General features: G+C 42.9%; 1 protein-coding gene across 10 annotated transcripts in view; it reads left to right on the top strand.

Annotated features, from left to right (window-relative positions):
• arhgef18b (Rho/Rac guanine nucleotide exchange factor 18b) overlaps nt 1-27,169 on the top strand; it is a 108,624-nt gene that overhangs the window by 14,122 nt on the left and 67,333 nt on the right. For 3 of the 10 annotated variants that reach the window (XM_090236337.1, XM_090236332.1, XM_090236336.1), the window contains exons 6-13: nt 2,817-2,871; nt 3,701-3,745; nt 4,966-5,043; nt 5,207-5,315; nt 5,873-6,047; nt 22,310-22,377; nt 23,901-23,946; nt 26,503-26,686. In XM_090236337.1, the coding sequence (XP_090092463.1) occupies nt 2,817-2,871; nt 3,701-3,745; nt 4,966-5,043; nt 5,207-5,315; nt 5,873-6,047; nt 22,310-22,377; nt 23,901-23,946; nt 26,503-26,686 (760 nt within the window). Of the gene's footprint in view, nt 1-2,816; nt 2,872-3,700; nt 3,746-4,965; nt 5,044-5,206; nt 5,316-5,872; nt 6,048-9,034; nt 9,255-22,309; nt 22,378-23,900; nt 23,947-26,502; nt 26,687-27,169 lie in introns of those variants that run through there. The other 7 variants (XM_090236339.1, XM_090236335.1, XM_090236338.1 and 4 more) reach the window with 5 other exon arrangements.

Raw genomic sequence — 27,169 nt, 5'->3', positions numbered from 1 at the left:
AGCAGACACATTGATGGCCCTGAATGAACTTTATTTGACTCTATGTAAACTGGAAACCACATATCCTGAGGCTGCATTCATTGTTATTCTAACTTCATATAGGCCCTCGCCCACCCTCCTTTTTGGAAAAGCTGACCACGACTCCATTTTGTTGCTTCCAGCCTATAGACAGAGACTAAAACAGGATGCCCCTGTGCTCAGGTCTGTTCAACGCTGGTCAGACCAATCTGATTCCACGCTTCAAGATTGCTTCGATCACGTGGACTGGGATATGTTCCGCAACATTGACGAATACTCTGATTCGGTGAGCGAGTTCATTAGCAAGTGCATCGGCGATGTTGTACCCACAGCAACTATTAAAACATTCCCAAACCAGAAACCGTGGATTGATGGCAGCATTTGCGCGAAACTTAAAGCGCGAACCACTGCTTTTAACCAGGGCAAGGTGACCGGAAACATGACCGAATACAAACAGTGTAGCTATTCCCTCCACAAGGCAATCAAACAAGCTAAGCGTCAGTATAGAGACAAAGTAGATTCGCAATTCAACGGCTCAGACACAAGAGGCATGTGGCAGGGTCTACAATCAATCACGGATTACAAAAAGAAAACAGCCTCGTCGCGGACCAGGATGTCTTGCTCCCAGACAGACTAAACAACTTCTTTGCTCGCTTTGAGAACAATACAGTGCCACTGACACGGCCCGCTACCAAAACCTGCGGACTCTCCTTCACTGCAGCCGACATGAGTAAAACATTTAAACGTGTTAACCCTCGCAAGGCTGCAGGCCCAGACGGCATACCCAGCCACGTCCTCAGGGAATGCGCAGACCAGCTGGCTATTGTGTTGACGGACATATTCAATCAATCCTTATCCCAGTCTGCTGTTCCCACATGCTTCAAGAGGGCCACCATTGTTCCTGTTCCCAAGAAAGCTAAGGTAACTGAGCTAAACGACTACCGTCCTGTAGCACTCACTTCCGTCATCATGAAGTGCTTTGAGAGACGAGTCAAGGACCCTATCACCTCCACCCTACCTGACACCCTAGACCCCACTCCAATTTGCTTACCGCCCCAATAGGTCCACAGACGACGCAATCGCAACCACGCTGCACACTGCCCTAACCCATCTGGACAAGAGGAATACCTATGTGAGAATGCTGTTCATCAACTACAGCTTGGCATTTAACACCATAGTGCCCTCCAAACTCGTCATCGAGCTCGAGACCCTGGGTCTCGACCCCGCCCTGTGCAACTGGGTACTGGACTTCCTGATGGGCCGCCCCCAGGTGGTGAGGGTAGGTAACAACATCTCCAACCCGCTGATCCTCAACACTGGGGCCCCACAAGGGTGCGTTCTGAGCCCTCTCCTGTACTCCTTGTTCACCCACGACTGCGTGGCCATGCACGCCTCCAAATCAATCATCAAGTTTGCATACGACACTACAGTGGTAGGCTTGATTACCAACGACGAGACGGCCTACAGGGAGGAGGTGAGAGCCCTCGGAGTGTGGTGTCAGGAAAATAACCTCACACTCAACGTCAACAAAGCAAAGGAGATGATCGTGGACTTCAGGAAACAGCAGAGGGAGCACCCACCTATCCACATCGATGGAACAGTAGTGGAGAGGGTAGTACGTTTTAAGTTCCTCGGCGTACACATCACAGACAAACTGAATTGGTCCACCCACACAGACAGCGTGGTGAAGAAGGTGCAGCAGCGCCTCTTCAACCTCAGGAGGCTGAAGAAATTCGGCTTGTCACCAAAAGCACTCAAACTTTTAGAGATGCACAATCGAGAGCATCCTGTCGGGCTGTATCACTGTCTGGTACGGCAACTGCTCCGCCCACAACCGTAAGGCTCTCCAGAGGGTAGTGAGGTCTGCACAACGCATCACCGGGGGCAAACTACCTGCCCTCCAGGACACCTACACCACCCGATGTCACAGGAAGGCCAGAAAGATCATCAGGGACAACAACCACCAGAGCCACTGCCTGTTCACCCCGCTATCATCCAGAAGGCGAGGTCAGTACAGGTGCATCAAAGCAGGGACCGAGAGACTGAAAAACAGCTTCTATCTCAAGGCCATCAGACTGTTAAACAGCAATCACACCACATTGAGTGGCTGCTGCCAACATACGGACTCAACTCCAGCCACTTTAATAATGGATAATTGATGTAAAAAATGTATCACTAGCCACTTTAAACAATGCCACTTAATATAATGTTTACATACCCTACATTACTCATCTCATATGTATATACTGTACTCTATACCATCTACTGCATCTTGCCTATGCCGTTCTGTACCATCACACATTCATATATCTTTATGTACATATTCTTTATCCCTTTACACTTGTGTGTATAAGGTAGCTGTTGTGAAATTGTTAGGTTAGATTACTCGTTGGTTATTACTGCATTGTCGGAACTAGAAGCACAAGCATTTCGCTACACTCGCATTAACATCTGCTAACCATGTGTATGTGACAATAAAAATGGGATTTGACTTACAGTAGTAGGACACCAAGATGTCGTCTGTATCATGTACGGTTCACAGGTCATAGAGTCTTACAGCGGGCATTGTATAGGTCTAAAAAAGAGCCTAAAATGGCCACTTTCATCATGATTTTCACAAAAAATAGTTCATGATAGAAATGTAAAAAGCATGTCAAACATCATTCCCCCCCCAATAAATTTTTAATGTGAGAATTTCCAGACCAATCTGAGATACCCCAAATGTTTTTGGGCCATGCTGACATGGAATCGCCCATAACATGGTTTGCCATTGTTTTAGTGCTACTGTTGTATTGCAGAGGAGCTGGACCCAGAGGAACCCAACTTGCACACTGCAGAAGGACAGACTCATATGTAAGTTAGTTAACAGTCAAATGTATGTTTACAGTGTGTCTTGGAAGGTTGCAACTTATTTTCTCCCTCTCTCTCAACCTTTCCCTCTCTCCCTTTCCCTCTCTCCCTTTCCCTCTCTCTCCCTTTCCCTCTCTCCCTTTCCCTCTCTCTTCCTCTCCCTCTCTCTTCCTCTCTTCCTCTCCCTCTCTCTTCCTCTCCCTCTCTCTTCCTCTCCCTCTCTCTTCCTCTCTTCCTCTCCCTCTCTCTCCCTTTCCCTCTCTTCCTCTCCCTCTCTCTTCCTTTCTTCCTCTCCCTCTCTCTTCTTCTCTTCCTCTCTCTCTCTCTCTCCCTCTCTCTCTCTCTCCCTTTCCCTCTCCCCCTCTCTCTCCCTCCTTGGCTCAGACCAACACTTCTGTAAACGTTTGTTTCCTTCGGCATTGACATTGTGTACTTATTTTTAGGTAGAGTAATTTACATGAAACGTTGCTGGGTTAACTTACATACAAATCCCTTTTTGAAAGGTATGTTTGTGTACTGCATTCCACCCCTCCTCTTCTTCAGTGCAGCCAACTCCCACAGAGTCTACAGGGCTTTCCCTGTTCCCGTTTTGACATCTCTGCTCCATGTCGTATGTCTTCAGACTGTTCCTCCTCCAGTCCTCTCTCTCCCAGCTCCTTAGATGGCCCCTTCGCGTCTGTGTGTGTATGTTTGTGTGTGTGTGTTTGTGTCTGTGTGTGTGTGTGTGTGTGTGTCTCTCTCTCTAAATCACACATCCATTCAGTCTGACACTCAGCGCTCGCTACCCCCAGGCCCAGACCCATTGTCAGTCTCAGTGTCTTGTTTGTCTTAGGCTGATGATACAAAAAGTTCTGCAAGAGCTCAAGCAGTACCACGGGTAAGTAAACAGGCCAAGGAGGCCTGCTTGGCCCTGATGCACCCCCATCCCATCGAATCCTATAGCCTAGCAAAGCATGGGGAAATCACTGGCCTTTGCATCAATGGTGTGGAATTAGCATGCGCTTATGCTAGGTTACTCTGGGTGGGTGACAGCATCTGGTTCTGCACAGCGACAGTCTTGGTTCTGCACAACGAAAGCCTTGGTTCTGTACAACGATAGCCTTGGTTCTGTACAACGAAAGCCTTGGTTCTGTACAACGAAAGCCTTGGTTCTGTACAACGATAGCCTTGGTTCTGTACAACGAAAGCCTTGGTTCTGTACAACGAAAGCCTTGGTTCTGCACAACGATAGCCTTGGTTCTGTACAACGAAAGCCTTGGTTCTGTACAACGAAAGCCTTGGTTCTGCACAACGAAAGCCTTGGTTCTGTACAACGAAAGCCTTGGTTCTGCACAGCGAAAGCCTTGGTTCTGTACAACGAAAGCCTTGGTTCTGTACAACGAAAGCCTTGGTTCTGCACAGCGACAGCCTTGGTTCTGTACAGCGACAGCCTTGGTTCTGTACAGCGATAGCCTTGGTTCTGTACAGCGATAGCCTTGGTTCTGTACAGCGATAGCCTTGGTTCTGTACAGCGATAGCCTTGGTTCTGTACAGCGATAGCCTTGGTTCTGTACAGCGAAAGCCTTGGTTCTGCACAGCGAAAGCCTTGGTTCTGTACAGCGAAAGCCTTGGTTCTGCACAGCGACAGCCTTGGTTCTGCACAGCGAAAGCCTTGGTTCTGCACAGCGACAGCCTTGGTTCTGCACAGCGAAAGCCTTGGTTCTGCACAGCGAAAGCCTTGGTTCTGCACAGCGAAAGCCTTGGTTCTGCACAGCGAAAGCCTTGGTTCTGCACAGCGAAAGTCTTGGTTCTGCACAGCGAAAGCCTTGGTTCTGTACAGCGAAAGCCTTGGTTCTGTACAGCGACAGTCTTGGTTCTGTACAACGACACAGTTTTTGATGAAGATGTATGTTGGTTTTTAACTTTAACTGCATGGCCACCTGATTTAGAGCTTTTCCTCTGTTTGTGAACTTACCTGAGAATGACATTCATCTGCCTGGATGAAGCGTGCCCACAGGCTGTAGTCGCCTATTATTATGCTCAATGTTTATCTCAATAGTAAAGCGCTGTGTTATTGAACCCGGAGTAACTGTCCAACCGATGTCTTCTCCTCCACAGAGCCAGGCAGAGGACCACAAGGCCAGAGGGGAAGGAGACTGGAAGTAGTGTCACCTGGTATGAATTTCTCTCCAACGAGTAAGTCGTCCATGGCCAGAGGATTTCACACTCATTTTAGTTTACACGTTTATGGAGGTTGACATTTCTTCTTTTACTCTGAAAATTGATTTCATATTAGTTTGTAATTTAATTGATCACATGGGCCACGTCTGCCATCAGTCATTTGTCTTCTACTTGGTAGAAATGAGGAAGAAGAGGACCGAACAGAGAAAGTGGAGAAGGGGACCAAAGTGAAGCGCACCCTGAGCTCGCTTAGGAGCAGAATGACTGGCTCATTCAACAAAGACAAGGTGAACCAAAACAACACATGATGTACTGTATATACACACACACACTCAACATATTAGTACAGTGTATATATACACACACACACACACTCCACATATTAACAACTGGTTAGGGTGTGGTGTGAGCTTGCATGATAAGTAGTAGCTGTGTGAGCATTGAGCAACTTTTTTTGATAACTTGGGAATAACTAGTCTGTTACTGTCCCATGTTTGTTACATTGCCCACATTGCCTTTTTAGCTAGGATACGTTGATGTCAACATCATGTCATTATAAGGATCAAATCCTCGGGGTGTTAGGCAATATTACTGTCAGACAGTGATGTGAAAGCTATTGTTCATTTACATCCTAATGTCATCATTTTAGTGTGTGGGCACAGAATGTCTCTCTTCATCCTCATCTTCTGAGTCAGCCCTGTTGTCCTGTTATATTACCCCATGATACAGTCACTTCTTATGTTGTATTAAAAAAAAACAAATCACCACAGTACAGTATTAAAAGTACAGTGTCAAAGATGAAAGGTGACATTATTTTCTCCCTGTTTCTCTTTCGTTCCCCCAGCAGGGTAAGAACCGAGAGAAAGAGCAGCAGAAGGGGAAGGAGAGGGAACTCAAAGAGAAACTGCATCACAGTATTAGCAGTGGGCATAATTTGGTGCCAGGCTCCTTCTCCAGCTGTGCCACCTGCTCACTGTGCAGTAAGGCCCTGCAGAAAAAGCATGGTCTGCAGTGCCTGAGTGAGTAAGACACTAACTAACACACTCTAACACAGTGTACACTCGGCCTTCACACACTCTTCAAGTGTACCTCACACACTTTTCCCACTGGGCACTTTCCCCACTGGAAACAATCAACGTTGTTTCCACATTTTATATCGACTTATCTTCCTTTTTTTTTTTACCCAAATTCAATGAGGCTTGTTTTTTTTTATTTTTTATTTATGGGTCCAAAGTTTGTGTCCAGTGGAACCTACTACTCTCTGTTTATGACTTATAATCAACACACTCCTCTGCTCCTTTCTTAGACAACTATGCAAGTGTTTCGTTTCACTTCCTGTTGATAGCATGTGCTTGTGTAATGGAGGAAGGACATAGTTCCCACTAGATGGCCAAGCTGCAAAGTCAAAATAGGCTACATCAACAAAACAAATGTATGAAAGCTAAAATATGCTTTTTGGTCTCAATTTATGGTGTAGGTAAGACATAAGGTTAGCAGTGTGGTTAAGGTTAGGGTTAGGTTTAAAATACGATTTTAAAAAGAGGAATTGTAGAACTGGGCGGGGCTTCTGACTTTGCAACTTGGTCAGATAGTAACGACCATCTCTGTCACACAGAACCTTGAACTGGTTACATGGACAGTTGGAGTGAATCCAGAACAAATACATTTACTTGAACTGTCAGGTCATGTGCACGCCATTCTGTCTGTTTGGTCTTTACAGTACCTGTCCTCCCAAGTTTTGCCGTAAACACTGAGAACATCAAACTGGTGCGAAGGCAAAACAAGACATTGCAGTCAACACTTTTTTAAGTGACTGTTTCAACTGTTAACATGATATTTAGGCCCACTAGGAAAGTATCTGGTAACAATGGCAGTTTTATGGCACTTAACTTTGTAGAATTCTACAGAACTGGCAACTACCAAAGAAATGAACACGTAATTCATACCTCCATTACTGTGTAATTGCTATTTCGCCATGTACTTTCTGAGTAAATGCCTGGAATGTTCCGTACCGCCAGTAAGATACATTTCTGCCACCAGATAATGCTTACAGCTACAATAGAAGTACAACATGTTTCACCACCAATGGGGCTTCTCCCTCTGACACTCTTTCCTCACCCCTGTGCGGTAGCAGTCCAGACGATAAGATGTATTAACACAGGGAGTGATTTCAGCGCCAATAGAAACTGTATTTTGAATTCCATAATTAAAAAGATATGATATATTTCATGATTTGAAACTGCATAGACTTAATATTGAATTCAAATACAATTTCTGTTGGCACTGAAATCACTCCATTATGTAGCCTGATGACGAAGTAGCCCTGTCTTTGTTGTGGGGTGAGGCAGTGTCAGCAGATGATAGGGCAACGCAACACTAAACACACGCAGACAGGAGAAGAGTAGAACAATGGTCTAATACCAGTGTATGAGGGAGGTGGTTTTAAATGTTGTTTTTAAATCACTCCCACATAACAGCCTTTTCTTTGGACGTTGACATGGACATACGGATACAACAGTATAGCCGTTAAGGGAAAAGGATGACTGAAATATTAACACCGGCTTCTTATTGAATGACTTGCCCTGGGACCCAGTGGAATACTGTGTCACCCACAGACACTTATTCTCACTATTTCACCCAACCGCATGCTCTTTACGTTTGGGTGGCCCAAGTAATGGCCTGAGACAAAATCCTAACCTCTTGGAATAACAAGGACAGAGCCCACAGGGAAAGGTATGTCAGTCACTGATTTTAATCTTTAAACCAAAATATACTCTCTCTTTGTTTTTCCGAATGTAATTGAGCTGCGGTTGAAGTAGAACTCCCCTGGCTGCAAATAAGGGAGGATGTTTGTTTACAGAGGATGTTTGTTTACGTGCTGCTTTGTTGCCATTTGCTTTGTACCTTTTGTTATTATGATATTGAAGGAGTTGAGACAAAACGTGTTAACCTCTTACCACACACACACTGTGTGTGTCCCCTTCCCTCTTACCACACACCCCTTACCTCTTACCATATAATTATTAGCTCAAGTTCAAACGCCATTGTTTAAAACTGTAGGTAGGTCCTCAAGCCACACACATCACTTATAGTATCTAGTGCCCAGCTACTGGATAGAACGACATTTGGGTCTGTCTTTTTTTTTGTATACGTTAATGTCACATCTCGTGTTAATGGAATTCACAGACCCTTCTCTTCGCACACATGGTCTGCAGTGATTAGTTGGGAGGGGAATCCTCTGGAAAACAGTGTGACTGTAAACACATGGGCAAACACTATCAAACTCTCTCACTCATGGGTTTTTCATTGTTAAACTGCATGGGGAACTTGTAGTCTCAGTGTCCAATTTCATATTATGCTATATTTTCACTCTGGAATGAGGAAACTACTGCCTGGTCTCTTTCGTTGAGTTCATTGTCGAGGTCTAGGAGACATAATAGATAGCTACAGTATATAGTCTACTGTAGTACATTATCCTAAATTAAACTATTAAAGGGCTTGAAGTGTTTACAGACCTGAGTAGAGCGACAAAGCCCGCAATCACCAAAAAACAGGCATAAATCGGACAGCAGGACAAGACTGCTGGGGAATATTATGAATGACTGTTTACTTTAGTTGGCTTATTAAGCATGAAACAAATCATACTGATATATCTCACAAGGCACCAAATAATCAGGATGCTTAGGACTGGGCTGCCTTATGATTCAACACTAACCAGTGACAGACAGGCAGCAGGCGGTAGTGCAAAACACACTCACACACATGCAAGCAGGCAGCCAGGCATACACACACACACACACACACACACACAAACACAGGACAGAAAGACATACTGTGGCATGACTTGCATTTGAGTAAAGATATTACATATTTGTTTTTAGTTGGAATCTTCTAAAACACTACAAGCCAAATGAATTCCACTCCAACCTCCTCCAAATGTTTAACAAATGCAGGAAAAATAAACAACCATCATTAATGGCCTACTTATTGGCGTGAGAAAAGAAGTGAGTGTCCCTTTAATTCTGAACCCAAGCCTAGGATAATCAGCCTAGAATCAGCCTGTGGAATGCGTCGTTTGTAAACCAGGGATTGTTCCCATAATTCTTGCTTGTTGGAGAGTGTAGGGAAGCCGAGCTGGACGGAGAAAACAGTGGGAATGTACTGATTTTACACGACATACCGATTTCTTTTGAATTAGATCACAGACTTGTGTTTTTTCTTTCACGGTAAGCTCTCGAACAAAACAGGTGGATGCGCCGTTTTTCTTTTCTCTCTCTCTCTCTCACTTGTTGCAGAGATCTACTTAGATGCTACAGTAGTTAGCTAACCAGTATGCTAAGGTAGTTGACCGGTAAATTAGCCATCTATAGGCCAGCTAGCTAACTAACTGAAAAAGGTACAGAGTTCAGAGACAAAATACACGTAGAGATGTTTTAGTAGCTAGCTACCTGCAGACCTGAAATGCGTACCGTATTTCAATACTGTATTTAAATACGTTGGCTTAGCTAGGTAGCTTGATATCCAAGTTAAGAGCTAATTACAGTAGCTAACTTAGCGAGCTAAGTATGCCAACTAAGCTAGTTAGCTACAGTCCTATAGAACATAAACAAGCTAACTTAGCCAGCTAACGTTAGATTTAACACCAATTATCTATAATTTGCTACTGTTCCTTTACAACGTATAACTATTTTAGCTAGCTATCTTTAAGATTTGTGATTTGAGATCCTCTTGCAACAGGTGATCGAGCCAAGTTTACTACTAACGTTATCCAGTATATGTTTTTACTAGAAAGTCAATCATCTAGCTATCTACAGCAAGTGAGCGCTAATTATCTCATAGTTTTGTTTAGCTTTTAGCAAATATAGCAAGCCATTTTTCAATAGAGTTTAACAGTAGCTACATAAACTTATGTTTCAATAATGTACTATATTGCTTATTGTTTACTCTCAAACTACTACCAAGTAAGCCTACCTAACAATTTAATTGCCTACAATATGCAGGCTTGTCCCTCATGGTTTGTTTATATTTTTGCCTGTTAATTTTCTAAATTTTATTTAAAATATCCGTCTGAAAATCACTGCTAAACTGCATTGTAACTTTCTTAGATCAAAATATAATCTCAAACGAATGCACTACAGCATAAGTATATCAGTAACGTTATATCTCAAACGAATGCACTACAGCATAAGTATATCAGTAACGTTATATCTCAAACGAATGCACTACAGCATAAGTATATCAGTAACGTTATATCTCAAACAAATGCACTACAGCATAAGTATATCAGTAACGTTATATCTCAAACAAATGCACTACAGCATAAGTATATCAGTAACGTTATATCTCAAACGAATGCACTACAGCATAAGTATATCAGTAACGTTATATCTCAAACAAATGCACTACAGCATAAGTATATCAGTAACGTTATATCTCAAACGAATGCACTACAGCATAAGTATATCAGTAACGTTATATCTCAAACGAATGCACTACAGCATAAGTATATCAGTAACGTTATCTCAAACGAATGCACTACAGCATAAGTATATCAGTAACGTTATATCTCAAACGAATGCACTACAGCATAAGTATATCATCAATATTTGGCATGCTTCATTTGGGAGTGAAACATGGATGGTTCCTTGTCCCATTTCTTCAAACACTGCAGTACATAAGCCCAGGTCTGGACTAGGTGGTCACATTTCCCACCAACCTCTCTCAGTTCTCTGAGCTCACTGGGTCGGGGTCACATGGTAATAATTGTGCTTGGCAGGTCTGCCAGTGTATATGTAACAGCTCACCCCAGTGCCTCTGAGTCTACCCCTGTTAGGACACTGCTTCTTCACACCTGACTGACCACCCTCCTACCCTGCCTCTACCCACCCTCCTACCCTGCCTCTACCCAGGGATGAGTCAGGTGCACTGAACAGGCTATGCTACTCAGTCAGGGCAGACCAGCTTCCTCTCACCAAGTTCCTATTCAGTAGGTTGGCATATTTTAGAAAGCTGCAGATGGACAATATATTATGGAAAGAACAGTTTTCTGTGTTGTGGAATATGAACTTGTTTTGATGCATTGGGGCAATATTAGGCTAAGAAACAAAAACTTTTTTGAAACTTGTTTGGCTAACGATGTCATATGTGATCTTTAGTGCTGAGGCTTCTGTCCTGGGAGAACTGTGAATTAGCCTAGTCCTAGGTCAGGTGCACAGACGGTTGTCAGCAGCGCAGCAGGAGTAGACGACGTAGCACACCGGAAGTGGTTTCTCTCAGTCGGTATTAGATGTGTCATTTTGTAACATTTATGAGTCAAATCATTCCAACAGCCGTCTGTACGACGACTGCAGGACCTGACGTATGTTAGAAAATTGGAGTGCTGCTGTGGGTAGATTGTTTAAGATACCAGTGTGAATATAATATATATATATATATATACACACACACACATACATACATACATACATACACACACACACACACACACACACACACACACACACACACACACACACACACACACACACACACACACACTTGATGGTGTTAATTGGTTACATTTGGGTGAGGCTGTACTATCAGGTGAGAAGCTTGGCTTCCCATCCCTAGCCCCTCCCCTATCTATCTTCATGCCAGAAAGTTCAATTGACTCCTGTGCTACAAATAAAACTAACAGTAAATACCAAAACTGACAAATATGTCTAGGACTTGTGCTTATTAAACATTATGTATTACTACTAGTAAGGATCCTCTTCCAGGGAAAACTAAATAACTTTCAGAAGAAATCCCTTCACTATCGCAATCTGTGTGGCGGTTTCTCCCTTAATAAAGATAACACAAGGCCTTGCATTCTTCAGGGCAGGCTTATATTGAGGAGTGTCTGCTAGCTTGCTGCCTGTTGCCTCCACCTCTCTTGTTGTGGTGGGTCATGGAATTTAGAATGTCAACCAAGTGACCACGGTCACTGTTTTATAATTGTTTGAATAGCAAACATTTGGTTTAAAAAAAAAGCGATATTTTTTTTCCTCCGTCTCCTGTGTTGGTTCGCCAGCGTGGCCTGTTTTGGTAAGACATTGGGGGCGTGTATTTTACGATACTCCTTTGCTACAACACCTCGCCGAAAAACAGAGTCCATGTTACCGCGGAAACAGACTCAACCTCACCTTTGTCTGAATACCAAGCGTTCGTCAGTCAGCTGTTCGTTCAATAACACAACCTTCTTCTGAAACGGGGTAGTTTGGTCTCCTTATATGGTCTGTTTGACGTGAACCAGGCTTTAACTTTGGTGCTTTTGGGTAAAGTTTGTTGACTTAAAGATGTAAAACTTAAATAAATAAAAAATATATATATATGTATTAAAGCGGTTAATGACAGTTATATTATTTTAATGATGCTAATTTTATTTTTATTGACTGTCTTCATGAATAATTGTCAATTTACACAATTATACAATGACCGTTTCAGCCGTAGCGGTGGCTCCTGTCTCGAGAGGGCTGTGTTTCTGTACACACCATTAAGTCAGTTGGTCATTAGTGCTGAGTGATTCATTGACCTTTTGGTTGTTTTTTTGTGTTTTTTTAAACAACTAATTGACCAATGTACGTTCAATTATTTGAATTCCATTTCATTTTTTTTTTCTTTTTCTGTGAGCTCAATGCGCATATTGCACCGTTTCTGTAGCGAGAAATCCGATCAAGCCCGAACTATGCGATGTTGTAGTTTCCAACAGGCCAATATTCTACATAGTTTAGAGCAGAAAACGTGGTATTTAACTACAATGACCATAAACCATTGCGCGCCTACTTGTCTGTTTGTTTCTTTTACACCTACTACGTAAGAGAGAAGAACGCATGATAGAGGGATACAGAGCAGTTGCTTCGCGAGGCATCTCTACCTGAAAATACATCATCTTAGTCATTGATGGCCTAGTTGGTATTCAGCAGTCATAAAAGTATATGCCTTATTTACTTTGAATAACTACTAAAATAGGGATTTTTGTCAGGCAGCAGCTTTCTAGAGAACAGATGACTTAGAATGAAATAGTCATAAAACAAATATAATATACACAACTAAAATATATGAAAATAAAGTACTATGAATAAATTATGGTTAATAAGCAGTAATGGGCAGTCACTACCAACATGGGGCTTTTATTAATTGTTTTCTGTGTTTTGGAATCCAACCCACAATGCATTGTGCATTTAACCCCCCCCCCCGAAAAAAATATAGATTTTTTTTATAATCAAACCGTCCTCAAAACACATCGCTCGCACTGTCGGTCAAGTATGCAGCACTATGCACTTGGCTGCACCCTCAGTTGCTATCCTGTGTTCACTGCTGGGCCAGCCAACAGGTGCAAGGGAGGGTGTGGTGACTGACTGGCTGAATCAAACGAAATACAATGTTATTTGTCTCTCGCTTTGTACATTTCAAGTGTAGACTAACAGTGAAATGCTTACTTACTTACGGGTCCTTTTCCAACAATGCAGAGTTAGGTGCACCTATGCCGAAATTGATCCGCCAATTCCTGGTTGCTAAAATTCAAATAGTTTGCCTAATTTCAATTTGTTACAAAACAAGCAATTATCATTGTACCAGCTGTGAAATATATTTTCCATAACCAGTTGTTGGAAGCTCGTGTACAAACCCAAAAGGAAAAGACGCAAAAATGAAACTTTAAGAACAGGAAGCATAGAAATAACACGCACAGAAGAGATCTACCCCTTCTTTGACTGCCGTTCAATGAAAATGACAGATCTATAACACACATTTCTATGTGAATTTGATTGAGTTGCCCAAAAAGTTATATATAACAGCTTTGAAGATAAACAAAAGAATACATAGTGACACGAGGAATAAATAAACTGTGAATAACTAACGAGTAAAATGACATGGCTATATACGGGGAGTAGCAGGACCCAGTCAATGTGCAGGGGTACGAGGTAATAACATGGCTATATACAGGGAGTAGCAGAACCCAGTGGATGTGCAGGGGTACGAGGTAATAACATGGCTATATACAGGGAGTAGCAGTACGGAGTCAATGTGCAGGGGTACGAGGTAATAACATGGCTATATACAGGGAGTAGCAGTACTGAGTCGATGTGCAGGGGTACGAGGTAATAACATGAGTGGGTGTCAGTGTGTGTGGGTTAGGGTATCAGTGGGTGTGGTTTGGGGTGTCTGTGTGGTTTGGGGTGTCAGTGTGGTTTGTGTGGTTTGGGGTGTGTGGGTTGGGGTGTGTGTGTGTGGGTTGGGGTGTCAGTGTGGGTTCGGGTGTCAGTGGGTGTGGTGTGTGGGTGTGCAGTGCAAGAGAGTTGGAGAATAAAGGGTCAATACAGGTAGTCCGGGTAGCCATTTGATTAGCTATTTAGCAGTCTTGTCTAGCAGTCTTGTCTAGCAGTCTTGTCTAGCAGTCTTGTTTAGCAGTCTTGTTTAGCAGTCTTGTGGCTTGGGGGTAGAATCTGTTCAGGGTCCTGTTGGTTCCAGACTTGGTGCGCTGGCTGGCTGACTGACTGACTGGCTGGCTGTTCAGTGTTGGCTCACTATCGGCCCCTCACCACACCATTACTGAATCATTCTTGCTAACCCTGTCTGGCAGGCCTTTTCAGCTGCTGAGTACCCTGGTACTCACTCAGCTATTGCCAAACACAGACCGAGCTGAACCCTGATGGGTCAACTCTGACCCGAGCTGAACCCTGATGGGTCAACTCTGACCCGAGCTGAACCCTGACCCTGACATAATACATTTATCCCCACCACAACTGACATTACACATTTACAGTTGAAGTCGGAAGTTTACATACACCTTAGCCAAATACATTTAAACTCAGTTTTTCACAATTCCTGACATTTAATCCTTGTAAAAATTCCCTGTCTTTGGTAATTTAGGATCACCACATTATTTTAAGAATGTGAAATGTCAGAATAATAGTAGAGAATTATTTCTTTCCGCTTTTATTTCTTTCATCACATTCCCAGTGGGTCAGAAGTTTACATGCGCTCAATTAGTATTTGGTAGCATTGCCTTTTAAATTGTTTAACTTGGGTCAAACGTTTCGGGTAGCCTTCCACAAGCTTCCCACAATAAGTTGGGTGAATTTTGGCCCATTCCTCCTGACAGAGCTGGTGTAACTGAGTCAGATTTGTAGGCCTCCTTGCTCGTACACTCTTTTTCGGTTTTTCCCTTCTCATTTCCTATAGGATTGAGGTCAGGGCTTTGTGATGGCCACTCCAATACTTTGACTTTGTTATCCTTAAGCCATTTTGCCGCAACTTTGGAAGTATGCTTGGGGTCATTGTCCATTTGGAAGACCCATTTGCGACCAAGCTTTAACTTCCTGACTGATGTCTTCAGATGTTGCTTCAATATATCCACATAATTGTTCATCCTTATGATGCCATATATTTTGTGAAGTGCACCAGTCCCTCCTCAGCAAAGTACCTCCACAACATGATGCTGCCACCCCTGTGCTTCATGGTTGGCATGGTGTTCTTCGGCTTGCAAGCCACCCCCTTTTTCCTACAAACATAACGATGGTCATTATGGCCAAACAGTTCTATTTTTGTTTCATCAGACCAGAGGACATATCTCCAAAAAGTACAATCTTTGTCCCCATGTGCAGTTGCAAACCGTAGTCTGGCTTTTTTTTTTTTTGAATTTTACCCCTTTTTCTCCCCAATTTCGTAGTGTCCAATTGTTGTAGTAGCTACTATCTTGTCTCATTGCTACAACTCCCGTACGGGCTCGGGAGAGACGAAGGCTGAATGTCACGCGTCCTCCGATACACAACCCAACCAGCCGTACTGCTTCTTAACACAGCGCGCGTCCAACCCGGAAGCCAGCCACACCAATGTGTCGGAGGCTACACCGTGCACCTGGCAACCTTGGCTAGCGCGCACTGCGCCCGGCCCGCCACAGGAGTCGCTGGTGCGCGATGAGACAAGGAGATCCCTACCGACCAATACCTCCCTAACCTGGACGACGCTAGGCCAATTGTGCGCCGCCCCACGGACCTCCCGGTCGCGGCCGGTTACGACAGAGCCTGGGCGCGAACCCAGGGACTCTGATGGCACTTAACCACTGCGCCACCCGGGAGGCCTGTAGTCTGGCTTTTTATGGCTGTTTTGGAGCAGTGGCTTCTTCCTTGCTGAGCGGCCTTTCAGGTTAAGTCGATATCGGACATCTTCACAAGGTCCTTTGCTGTTGTTCTGGGATTGATTTGCACTTTTCGCACCAAAGTACGTTCATCTCCAGGAGACAGAATGCGTCTCCTTCCTGAGCGGTATGACGGCTGCGTGGTCCCATGGTGTTTATACTTGCGTACAATTATTTGTACAGATGAACGTGGTACCTTCAGGCGTTTGGAAATTTCTCCCAAGGATGAACCAGACTCGTGGAGGTCTACAATTTTTGGGGAGGTCTTGGCTGATTTCTTTTGACTTTCCCATGATGTCAAGCAAAGAGGCACTGAGTTTGAAGGTAGACCTTGAAGTACATCCACAGGTACACCTCCAATTGACTCAAATTATGTCAGTTAGCTTATCAGAAGCTTCTAAAGGTATGACGTCTTTTTTTCTGTAATTTTCCAAGCTGTTTAAAGTAGAGGTCGACCGATTAATCGGAATGGCCGATTTCAAGTTTTCATAACAATCGGAAATCGGTATTTTTGGACACAGATTTGGCTGATTTATTTATTTAAATAAAAAATTGTACACCTTTTATTTAACTAGGCAAGTCGGTTAAGAACACATTCTTATTTTCAATGATGGCCTAGGAATGGTGGGTTAACTGCCTTGTTCAGGGGCAGAACGACAGATGTTTACCTTGTCAGCTCGGGGATTCAATCTTGCAACCTTACAGTTAACTAGTCCAACACTCTAACCACCTGATTGCATTGCACTCCACGAGGAGTCTGCCTGTTACGCGAATGCATTAAGCCAAGGTAAGTTGCTAGCTAGCATTAAACGTATCTTATAAAAAAAACAATCAATCAATCATAAACACTAGTTAACTACACATGGTTGATGATATTACTAGTTTATCTAGCGTGTTCTGCGTTGCATATAATCGATGTGGTGCGTATTTGTGAAAAAGGACTGTCGTTGCTCCAATGTGTACCTAACCATAAACATCAATGCCTTTCTTAAAATCAATACACAGAAGTATATATTTTTAAACCTGCATATTTAGCTAAAAAAAAATCCAGGTTAGCAGGCAATATTAACCAGGTGAAATTGTGTCACTTCTCTTGCGTTCATTGCACGCAGAGTCAGTGTATATGCAACAGTTTGGGCCGCCTAATTTACCAGAATTGTACATAATTATGACATAACATTGAAGGTTGTGCAATGTAACAGGAATATTTAGACTTATGGATGCCACCCGTTAGATCAAATACGGAATGGTTCCGTATTTCATTGAGATGATAGTTTCCGGATTCGACCATATTAATGACCTAAGGCTCGTATTTCTGTGTGTTATTATGTTATAACTAAGTCTATGATTTGATAGAGCAGTCTGACTGAGCGATGCTAGGTACCAGCAGGCTCGTAAGCATTCATTCAAACAGCACTTTCATGCGTTTGACAGCAGCTCTTCGCAATGCTTCAAGCATTGCGCTGTTTATGACTTCAAACCTATCAACTCCCGAGATTAGGCTGGTGTAACCAATGTGAAATGGCTAGCTAGTTAGCAGGGTGCGCGCTAATACCGTTTCAAACGTCACTCGCTCTGACACTTGGAGTAGTTATTCCCCTTGCTCTGCAAGGGCCGCGGATTTTGTGGAGCGATGGGTAATGCTGCTTCGAGGGTGGCTGTTGTCAATGTGTTCCTGGTTCGAGCCCAGGTAGGAGCGGAAGCTATACTGTTACACTGGCAATACTAAAGTGCCTATAAGAACATCCAATAGTCAAAGGTTAATGAAATACAAATGGTATAGAGGGAAATAGTCCTATAATTCCTATAATAACTATACACGTTAGCTTTCTTACATGGCACATATTGCACTTTTACTTTCTTCTCCAACACTTTGTTTTTGCATTATTTAAACCAAATTGAACATGTTTCATTATTTATTTGAGGCTAAATAGATTTTATTGATGTATTATATTAAGTTAAAATAAGTGTTCATTCAGTATTGTTGTAATTGTCATTATTACAAATAAATAAAACAAATAGGCCGATTAATTGGTATCGGCTTTTTTTTTGTCCTCCTATAATCGGTATCGGTGTTGAAAAATCATAATCAGTCGACCTCTAGTTTAAAGGCACAGTAAACTTAGTGTATGTAAACTTCTGACCCACTGGAATTGTGATATAGTGAATTATAAGTGAAATAATCTGTCTTTAAACAATTGTTGGAAAAAGGACTTGTGTCATGCACAAAGTAGATGTCCTAACCGACTTGCCAAAACTACACTTTGTTAACAGGAAAATTGTGGAGTGGTTGAAAAACGAGTTTTAATGACTCCAACCTAAGTGTCCGACTTCAACTGTATCCCCACCACAGCTGACATTACACATGTATCCCCACCACAACTGACATCACATATGTATCCCCACCACAACTGACATTACACATGTATCCCCACCACAACTGACATTACACATGTATCCCCACCACAGCTGACATTACACATGTATCCCCACCACAGCTGACATTACAGAGGACCTGCTTCCTTTTTTCTGTTTGGAGGTGTAGTTAAACCTTTTTTTTAATTTAATTTATTTAAACACAGTATTACATGGCAGAAATACAATTTGATATACACATTACACATGGAATGGTACTCAGACATATGTTATACATGATTTGATATATGGTATTTTGGGTCCTAACTATCGCAGATCGTGAGCTTTTAATCCCACCCCTCTGCTACTCTCAGCCTATCCCACCCCTCTGCTACTCTCAGCCTATCCCACCCCTCTGCTACTCTCAGCCTATCCCACCCCTCTGCTACTCTCAGGCTATCCCACCCCTCTGCTACTCTCAGGCTATCCCACCCCTCTGCTACTCTCAGCCTATCCCACCCCTCTGCTACTCTCAGCCTATCCCACCCAGTGCCGTAGACTGCCCTCTCCTGTTTCCACATTTTAAGTTACTTATTCGCAAATTCATTAAAAACAAATTTTTCCTCATCAATCTACACACAATAAATACCCCATATACCCCATCTTTGTACTTTGCTCCGATCATCTTTCCCTCGATACTGACTAGTCTCCCAGTCCCTGCCAATGAAAAACATCCCCCACAGCATGATGCTGCCACCACCATACTTCACTGTAGGGATAGTGCCAGTTTTCCTCCAGACGTGATGCTTGGCATTCATGCAAAATAGTTAAATCTTGGTTTCATCAGACCAGAGAATCTTGTTTCTCGTGGTCTGAGAGTCCTTTAGGTGCATTTTGGCAAACTCCAAGCGGGCTTTCAGGTGCCTTTTACTGAAGAGTGGGTTCTGTCTGGCCACTCTACCATAAATGCCTGTCGTGACGTGACTCATGAATGCGATCATCAAATCAATTAACTGTTTAATACGACAATTAAATTAATCGTGTAACAATGAACTCATTAGCAATCTTGGGGCACCACGGAAAAGGTTTATTTAATGAGTTACCGTTTCCTGAATTAACTCACAGATACCAGAATATATCATCTTAGGCCTCCATTCATTACTATTACCTCATATCAGTCGCATTCTGGATGTGGCATAGTCTGTTAAATCTGCACCAACACTAGTCTACACGATGACTCAGCGATACACAGATTGGCTTAATTATTTATTTACGAACGAAATAATCACACAGAATTACATAAACCAACACACACACACACACACACACACAGGATAGACTATACATTGATTACTACATAATGCAATGAGAAATGGACTAACCCGATTTGACGGCTGGTTACACAATGAAAAGTGGTGGGGAAGGGGCAGGAGAAGGAGAGACAAAGGAATTCAACCATCGTACATACAGTTGAATAATACGCTCATCGTTTATGTGGATATTTAGCACCCTAACAACCACTCATTCGGATTTAGAATTGCAATGTACATATTTACGCTTACGTCTGTCATCTCTCTCTCTCTGTTGAAATCGCCCGATCAGTCTGTGACGAATAGTTAGACAGAAAGTCTCTGGTTGTGTAAGTCTCTGGTTGTCCACCGGAGGTCACCATCTCCTTAGTCGTTGTTGTAGGTTTCCTTCGTTCTGGAAGTGTTTGTTTAGAATGGATACATCAGACGTTCCAATGGTCGTTTGATAGAGAAATGTTCGGGTTTGTAATTTTCTCGTCTTCGGTTGAGTGTCCTAGACTACGTTACATGCAGAGCTGTAGGCGGTGCATGTCTAGTCTTCTCTGTTGAGTTTTAGAGGGTCTTACTATTTTCTGGTCTGGTAGAGGAACTATTTTACACGTGTTGTCACAGCTCCACGCTTTCTGGTCTAGTAGTTTTAAACCATTTGTGATGTCCGGCTTACCGTCCGTGTACTGGTTTAATGTACATTTCATTAGGAGTCCTTTTATAAACACACTGGAAAAAGGGGTGTTCCATCCTTTTGGCATAATGTCTGTGTTCACGTGGGCGTGGTTACTGACTGGGTAAAACTTTACATGAAAAATAATTATAATTTACAAGGCAAAAATCACATTTTTATCTTCTGACAGTTTCATATTTAATCATATACGTTTTACAACATTTAGATGTAACTCTGACATATACATTGTGAAAGCTCTTAAAGTTACAATGTTTCCGTTTTATAACGTCTTTAATGGTATCACAAAATCACAAATGATACAACATAATCATTGTTTGGATCCCCACCGACCATTTCCCACATTCTTTATGTGTTAGGAGTATTGTTTCATTATCCACTTTTCGATGTTGAAGTTCTTTGGGCAAGAATCTCTCTATACCACTCAGACATTCCAATCTTGGATACTGAGAGTTAGAAACCATTTACGATTGGTTGCTAAGTCATAAAACCAACCCAACTTTTCCCCTCTTCGAGTCTCATAGCAAAGGGTCTGAATACTTATGCAAATAAGGTATTTCTATTTTTTTTGTTTTAATAAATGTGCAAACATTTCTAAGTTTGGGGAAAATAGGATATTAATTAGCATGTTTTGTAATGTACTCAATGTTATGTGGACAACTAGAAATACCTAGGTGTCTGGTTAGACTGTAAACTCTCCTTCCAGACTCACACCAAACTTCTCCAATCCAAAGTTAAATCTAGAATTGACTTCCTATTTCGCAACAAAGCATCCTTCACTCATGCTGCCAAACATACCCTTGTAAAACTGACCATCCTACCAATCCTCGACTTCGGTGATGTCATTTACAAAATAGCCTCCAATACCCTACTCAATAAATTGGATGCAGTCTATCACAGTGCCATCCGTTTTGTCACCAAAGCCCCATATACTACCCACCACTGCGACCTGTACACTCTCTTTGGTTGGCCCTCGCTTCATACTCGTCGCCAAACCCACTGGCTCCAGGTCATCTACAAGACCCTGCTAGGTAAAGCCCCCCCTTATCTCAGCTCGCTTGTCACCATAGCAGTACCCACCTGTAGCACACGCTCCAGCAGGGATATCTCTCTGGTCACCCCCAAAACCAATTCTTCCGTTGGCCGCCTCTCCTTCCAGTTCTCTGCTGCCAATGACTGGAACGATCTACAAAAATCTCTGAAACTGGAAACACTTATCTCCCTCACTAGCTTTAAGCACCAGCTGTCAGAGCAGCTCACAGATTACTGCACCTGTACATAGCCCATCTATAATTTAGCCCAAACAACTACCTCTTCCCCTACTGTATTTATTTATTTTGCTCCTTTGTACCCCATTATTTCTATCTCTACTTTGCACATTCTTCCACTGCAAATCTACCATTCCAGTGTTTTACTTGCTATATTGTATTTACTTTGCCACCATGGCCTTTTTTTTTAACTTTACCTCCCTTATCTCACCTCATTTGCTCACATTGTATATATACTTATTTTTCTACTGTATTATTGACTGTATGTTTGTTTTACTCCATGTGTAACTCTGTTGTTGTTTGTGTCGCAACTGCTTTGCTTTATCTTGGCCAGGTCTCAGTTGTAAATGAGAACCTGTTCTCAACTTGTCTACCTGGTTAAATAACGGTGAAATAAATAAAAACTCGAATGCTGTTCAAATGCATTTTTAGATTTGTTTTGTAACTGAAAATAAAGTTGACCCATTGAAAAATTAGACTCATTTCTCCTCTCTCTCTCTCTGTTTTGCAGACTGTGCAGTGAACGTTCACAAGAGTTGTCGGACGCTACTAGCTGAGTGTAACAGCAGCAAGAACAAGGTAAGTGTCCAATGGTCAGCACTCCTGATTTACTTTTTTATTTATTCACACCTTCTCATTCAGATCCCAAATGTCTTGCACTTACAAGCAAGGTGATGTCCTTCGTTTTGCCAAGGCGAAGCGTCTAAGTGGTTCTCTCCCTCCAATTTAACGTTGTCCATGTCTTTGCTTCGTTACAGCGCCTTCGGCAAGTTTTCACAACGTTTAGGCTTTTTCCACGTTTTGTTGTTACAAAGTGGGATGCAAATTGATTTGTCTTTTTTTTTTTCAGTGGAAGAAAAATTCGAATATTTTGTATAAAACAACTAAAAAATAATAAAAAAATATGTAGAAAATAAAAAAATACACTATCTTGCTTAGATAAATGTTCAACTCCCTGAGTCAATACATGTTAGTCACCTTTCTGGGTAAGTCTCTAAGAGCTTTCCGTCACCTGAATTGGGAAACATTTGCCCGTTTATTCCTTTCAAAATTCTGCTCTGTCAAATTGGTTGTTGAACATTGCTCGAGAACCATTTTCAGGTCTTGCCATATATTTTCTATCAAGTTTAAGGAAAAACTGTTATTTGTCCACTCAGGAACATTCACTGTGTTCTTGGTAAGCAACTCAAGTGTAGATCTGGCCTCGTGTTTAGGTTATTGTCCTGCTGAAAGGTGACTTCATCTCCCAGTGTCTGATGGAAAGCAGACTGAACCAGGTTTTCCTCTAGGATTTTTGCCTGTGCTTCGCTCCATTCAGTTTATTTTTCATCCTGAAAAGTCACCTTTGGCCTCATGGTGAAATCGCTGAGTGGTTTCCTTCTTCTCCCGCAACTGAGTTAGGAAGGACGCTTGTATCTTCGTAGTGACTGGGTGTTTTGATACACCATCCAAAGTGTAATAATAACTTCACCATGCTCAAAGGGGTATTCAATGTCTGCTTTAAAAAAAATATTTTTACCCATCTACCAATAAGTGTTCTTCTTTGTGAGTTAATTGGAAAACCTCACTGGTCTTTGTGGTTGAATCTGTGTTTGAAATTCACTGCTGGACTGAGGGACCTTACAATTATCTGTGGTACAGAGATTATGTAGTCATTCAAAAATCGTGTTAAACACTATTATTGAGAGTCCACATTACACAATTTTTTTTTTAGATCCGAGCCGCTGGTCCCCGCAGGAGGCCGTCATTGTAATTAAGAATTTGTTCTTAACCGACTTGCCTGGTTAAATAAAACAATTGTAACTTAAAACAAAAGCACATTTTTACTCCTGAATTTATTTAGGCCATAACAATGGGGTTGAATACTTATTGATTCAAGAAATCATTTTTTGTTTTTTCATTTTTTATTAATTTTGGTTAAAATTTGTAAAAAATAATTCCACTGATATTTTAGGGTATGGTGTGTAGGCTAGTGCCAAAACTCAATTTAGTCCATTTAAGTCTGTAACCATAAACATTCAGATCAAGTCTAGGGGTGTGAATACACTCTGAAGGCACTGTATATAATTCTCCGCTTGAAACGTATGTTTTTCTCCTGATAGAAGGATTCTCTGCATAGGACCTCCACAACAGCGTCGCCGAACCTCGGTGAGTGGAAAAAATACACACACACACACACACACACACACACACACACACACACACACACACTTTTGTTATCCTCGTGGGGACCTAAAAACCCCTAACCTAACCTTAACTATTACCCTACTTGTAACTAAACCCATAAGCTTAAAATAGCCTTATCCTCCTGGGGATGTGGGAAATGTCCCCACGAGGGAGAATTTGACTTGTTTTACTATCCTTGTGGGGTCTTTTGGGGATTTCAGGTCCCCACAAGGTTAGAACAAGAACACACACACATGCTAACTTTTCGCCCTTCAAAGCTACAACATTGGAATGATCACATGAACAAGATCTCCCGTCATTGATAGAGATCTCTCCTCTCCCCATTCCCCCTCTCCTCTTCCCTCTCCCCATCTCCCTCTCTCCTCTCCCCTCTCCTCCTGTCCCAATTCTCTTCTCCTCTCCCCATTCCCTCTCCCATACTTTCTCCCCCCCATACCCCCTCCTCTACTTCCCTCCTTGTCTCCCCATTCTCACTCCTCCTCAGCTTGGCATCCATATGCAACAAACCGATTGGCTCAACTGACTAATAACAGGGCAGCGTGGAGGCTGTCTCCATCCCAACCAGAAATAGACCGGTCCTGGAGATAGTTATATAACTATGTTTGTTTACCTCCACCATGCTGCCCTGTGATTGGTCAGCCCTGTTTTTGCCTATGGATGCAAGGTAGGAGAGGGAAGGAACATGGGGGATAGAGAGGGGTGACAACGAGGAGGCAAGAGTACAAGGGAGGAGAGGATATGGATTTGGAAGTATAAGGAAAAACCAGTCATGTGATCTGATGGCGAACACGTGATGACACATGATCACATGACTTGTATGCTCTGTGATTGGACAATACAGACCACAAGACTCATGGTTAGTGTAAGTTTTGGTGCTCTTTCAAACAAACTGACGGTAAAAAGATAATTTCTCACCACAGAGGTTAAAAAATGGGCACTACAACATGCGAGTTGTTTTGCAATCTCGGTAGAAAATAGAACGTTGCGCAGTTAAAATCGCTAATATTTTGTTATCACCACGGGTTACTAGGATTGAGAATCCACGCCCGGAACTCAGTCGTTGCAGCCGGGCAGGGGAGAATGGACAGCTTTCCACTTAAGGCTTCAAGTCATTTGAGATACTACAAGTGGGAGCTCTTGGCTCTTTTGACCTTATACAAGCTTTCCCCAAACATCAGATCTCAAAACATCACAAATATTTTTTATTTCAATGTTTTGGTTTTGGAGACATGAAACATTGTGAATTTATGTTTTTTTTATTTTTAAATACAACATTTAAGAAACTCACCTGGTTTTATAAAGTTAACATTAATGCGAAGATTCTCATATTGGCCCTTTTACAAATCTCTGTTCAGTTTGAAGTTTCCGGTGTTTTCTCGAATGCCAGCGCTAGCCTTTTATTAAAACCTCTGACGTGTGTTCGAGCGAGCCGACAGACTCCAGGGAGTTGTTTGTGTATTCAGAGCACTTAAATTTTTCCACATTTTGTTACGTTACAGCCTTATTCTAAAAATGGACTAAATGTTACACACACATTATGACAAAGCACATTTATTACAAATAAAAAAACTAAAATATCACATTTACATAAGTATTCAGACCCTTTATTCAGTACTTTTGTTGAAGCACCTTTGGCAGCGATTACAGCCTCGAGTCTTCTTGGGTATGAAGCTACAAGCTTGGGACACCTGTATTTGGGGAGTTTCTCCCATTCTTCTCTGCAGATCCTCTCAAGCTCTGTCAGGTTGGATGGGGAGCGTCGCTGCACAGCTATTTTCAGGTCTCTCCAGAGATGTTAGATCGGGTTCAAGTCCAGGCACTGGCTGGGCCCACTTAAGGACATTCAGAGTCTTGTCCCGAAGCCACTTCTGAGTTTATCTTGTGTGTGTGCTTATGGTCGTTGTCCTGTTGGAAGGTGAACCTTCGCCCCAGTCTGAGGTGTCCAGAGTATTAGATCAGGAGTCCGGTGTTATATATATCCCTGTGTGTTGTCTCCGTGACTTCAGCATCATCCCTTCTAAAGCAGTATCACCTCACATTCTTCCACCAGACAGACACTATGAAACTACTGTAGCAGTTAATAAAGGGGTTGACAGGGCCAGACCTCCCTGCAATGTCCAGGGGGCCCTCGTGGGGTCTGTCTGGGCTGCAATGTCCAGGGGGCCCTCGTGGGGTCTGTCTGGGCTGCAATGTCCAGGGGGCCCTCGTGGGGTCTGTCTGGGCTGCAATGTCCAGGGGGCCCTCGTGGGGTCTGTCTGGGCTGCAATGTCCAGGGGGCCCTCGTGGGGTCTGTCTGGGCTGCAATGTCCAGGGGGCCCTCGTGGGGTCTGTCTGGGCTGCAATGTCCAGGGGGCCCTCGTGGGGTCTGTCTGGGCTGCAATGTCCAGGGGGCCCTGTCTGGGTGCTGATGCACAGAGACAACCTCACCAGTCACTTCCTGCAGGGTTCAGTGTAGAGCCTGACTGCAGCGTTACTGGGGGTCCAGCAGTGCTCTAACCATCTCTTATGTCTCCCCAGCCCTGAGGGATCGGGACCAGTCTTCTTCGGCCCTTGATTGCCCCTCCGGTTCTCCGCGCATCCCAGGCATGACCCTCACCCCGCGGGGACCCAGTGCTCAGCCTGCCTCAGCCGCCTTCAACAGCTCTTCATCCAGCCACACTGCTGCAGCCAGCCTCAACCACAGCCACAACAGCCACACCGGGTTAGTAGCAAGAACAACTCGCCACCAGGCCAATTAATCAGTAGGCAACACAAACTATGCTGCTGGTCAATAAGTGTATGGTTCATAGAACCAAAGATTCTGCATATAAGTTTTAGGTTTGTTGTCCCAACTCTACTCTATAGTTAAAGGCTCTATACATACTGTTCTATGTCAGCTGTAGTAGTTATAGGCTCCTTGCATACTGTTCTATGTCAGCTGTAGTAGTTATAGGCTCTATACATACTGTTCTATGTCAGCTGTAGTAGTTATAGGCTCCTTACATACTGTTCTATGTCAGCTGTAGTAGCTATAGGCTCTATACAGCACTGTTATATGTCAGCTGTAGTAGTTATAGGCTCTATACATACTGTTCTATGTCAGCTGTAGTAGTTATAGGCTCTATACATACTGTTCTATGTCAGCTGTAGTAGTTATAGGCTCTATACATACTGTTCTATGTCAGCTGTAATAGCTATAGGCTCT

This window comes from Oncorhynchus mykiss, chromosome 5 (assembly GCF_057628025.1).
Source record: "Oncorhynchus mykiss isolate SJ-2025 chromosome 5, ASM5762802v1, whole genome shotgun sequence".
NCBI lineage: Eukaryota > Metazoa > Chordata > Actinopteri > Salmoniformes > Salmonidae > Oncorhynchus > Oncorhynchus mykiss.
The sequence above is the reverse complement of the archived record's forward strand: the minus strand, read 5'-3'. Positions and strand labels throughout refer to the sequence as shown.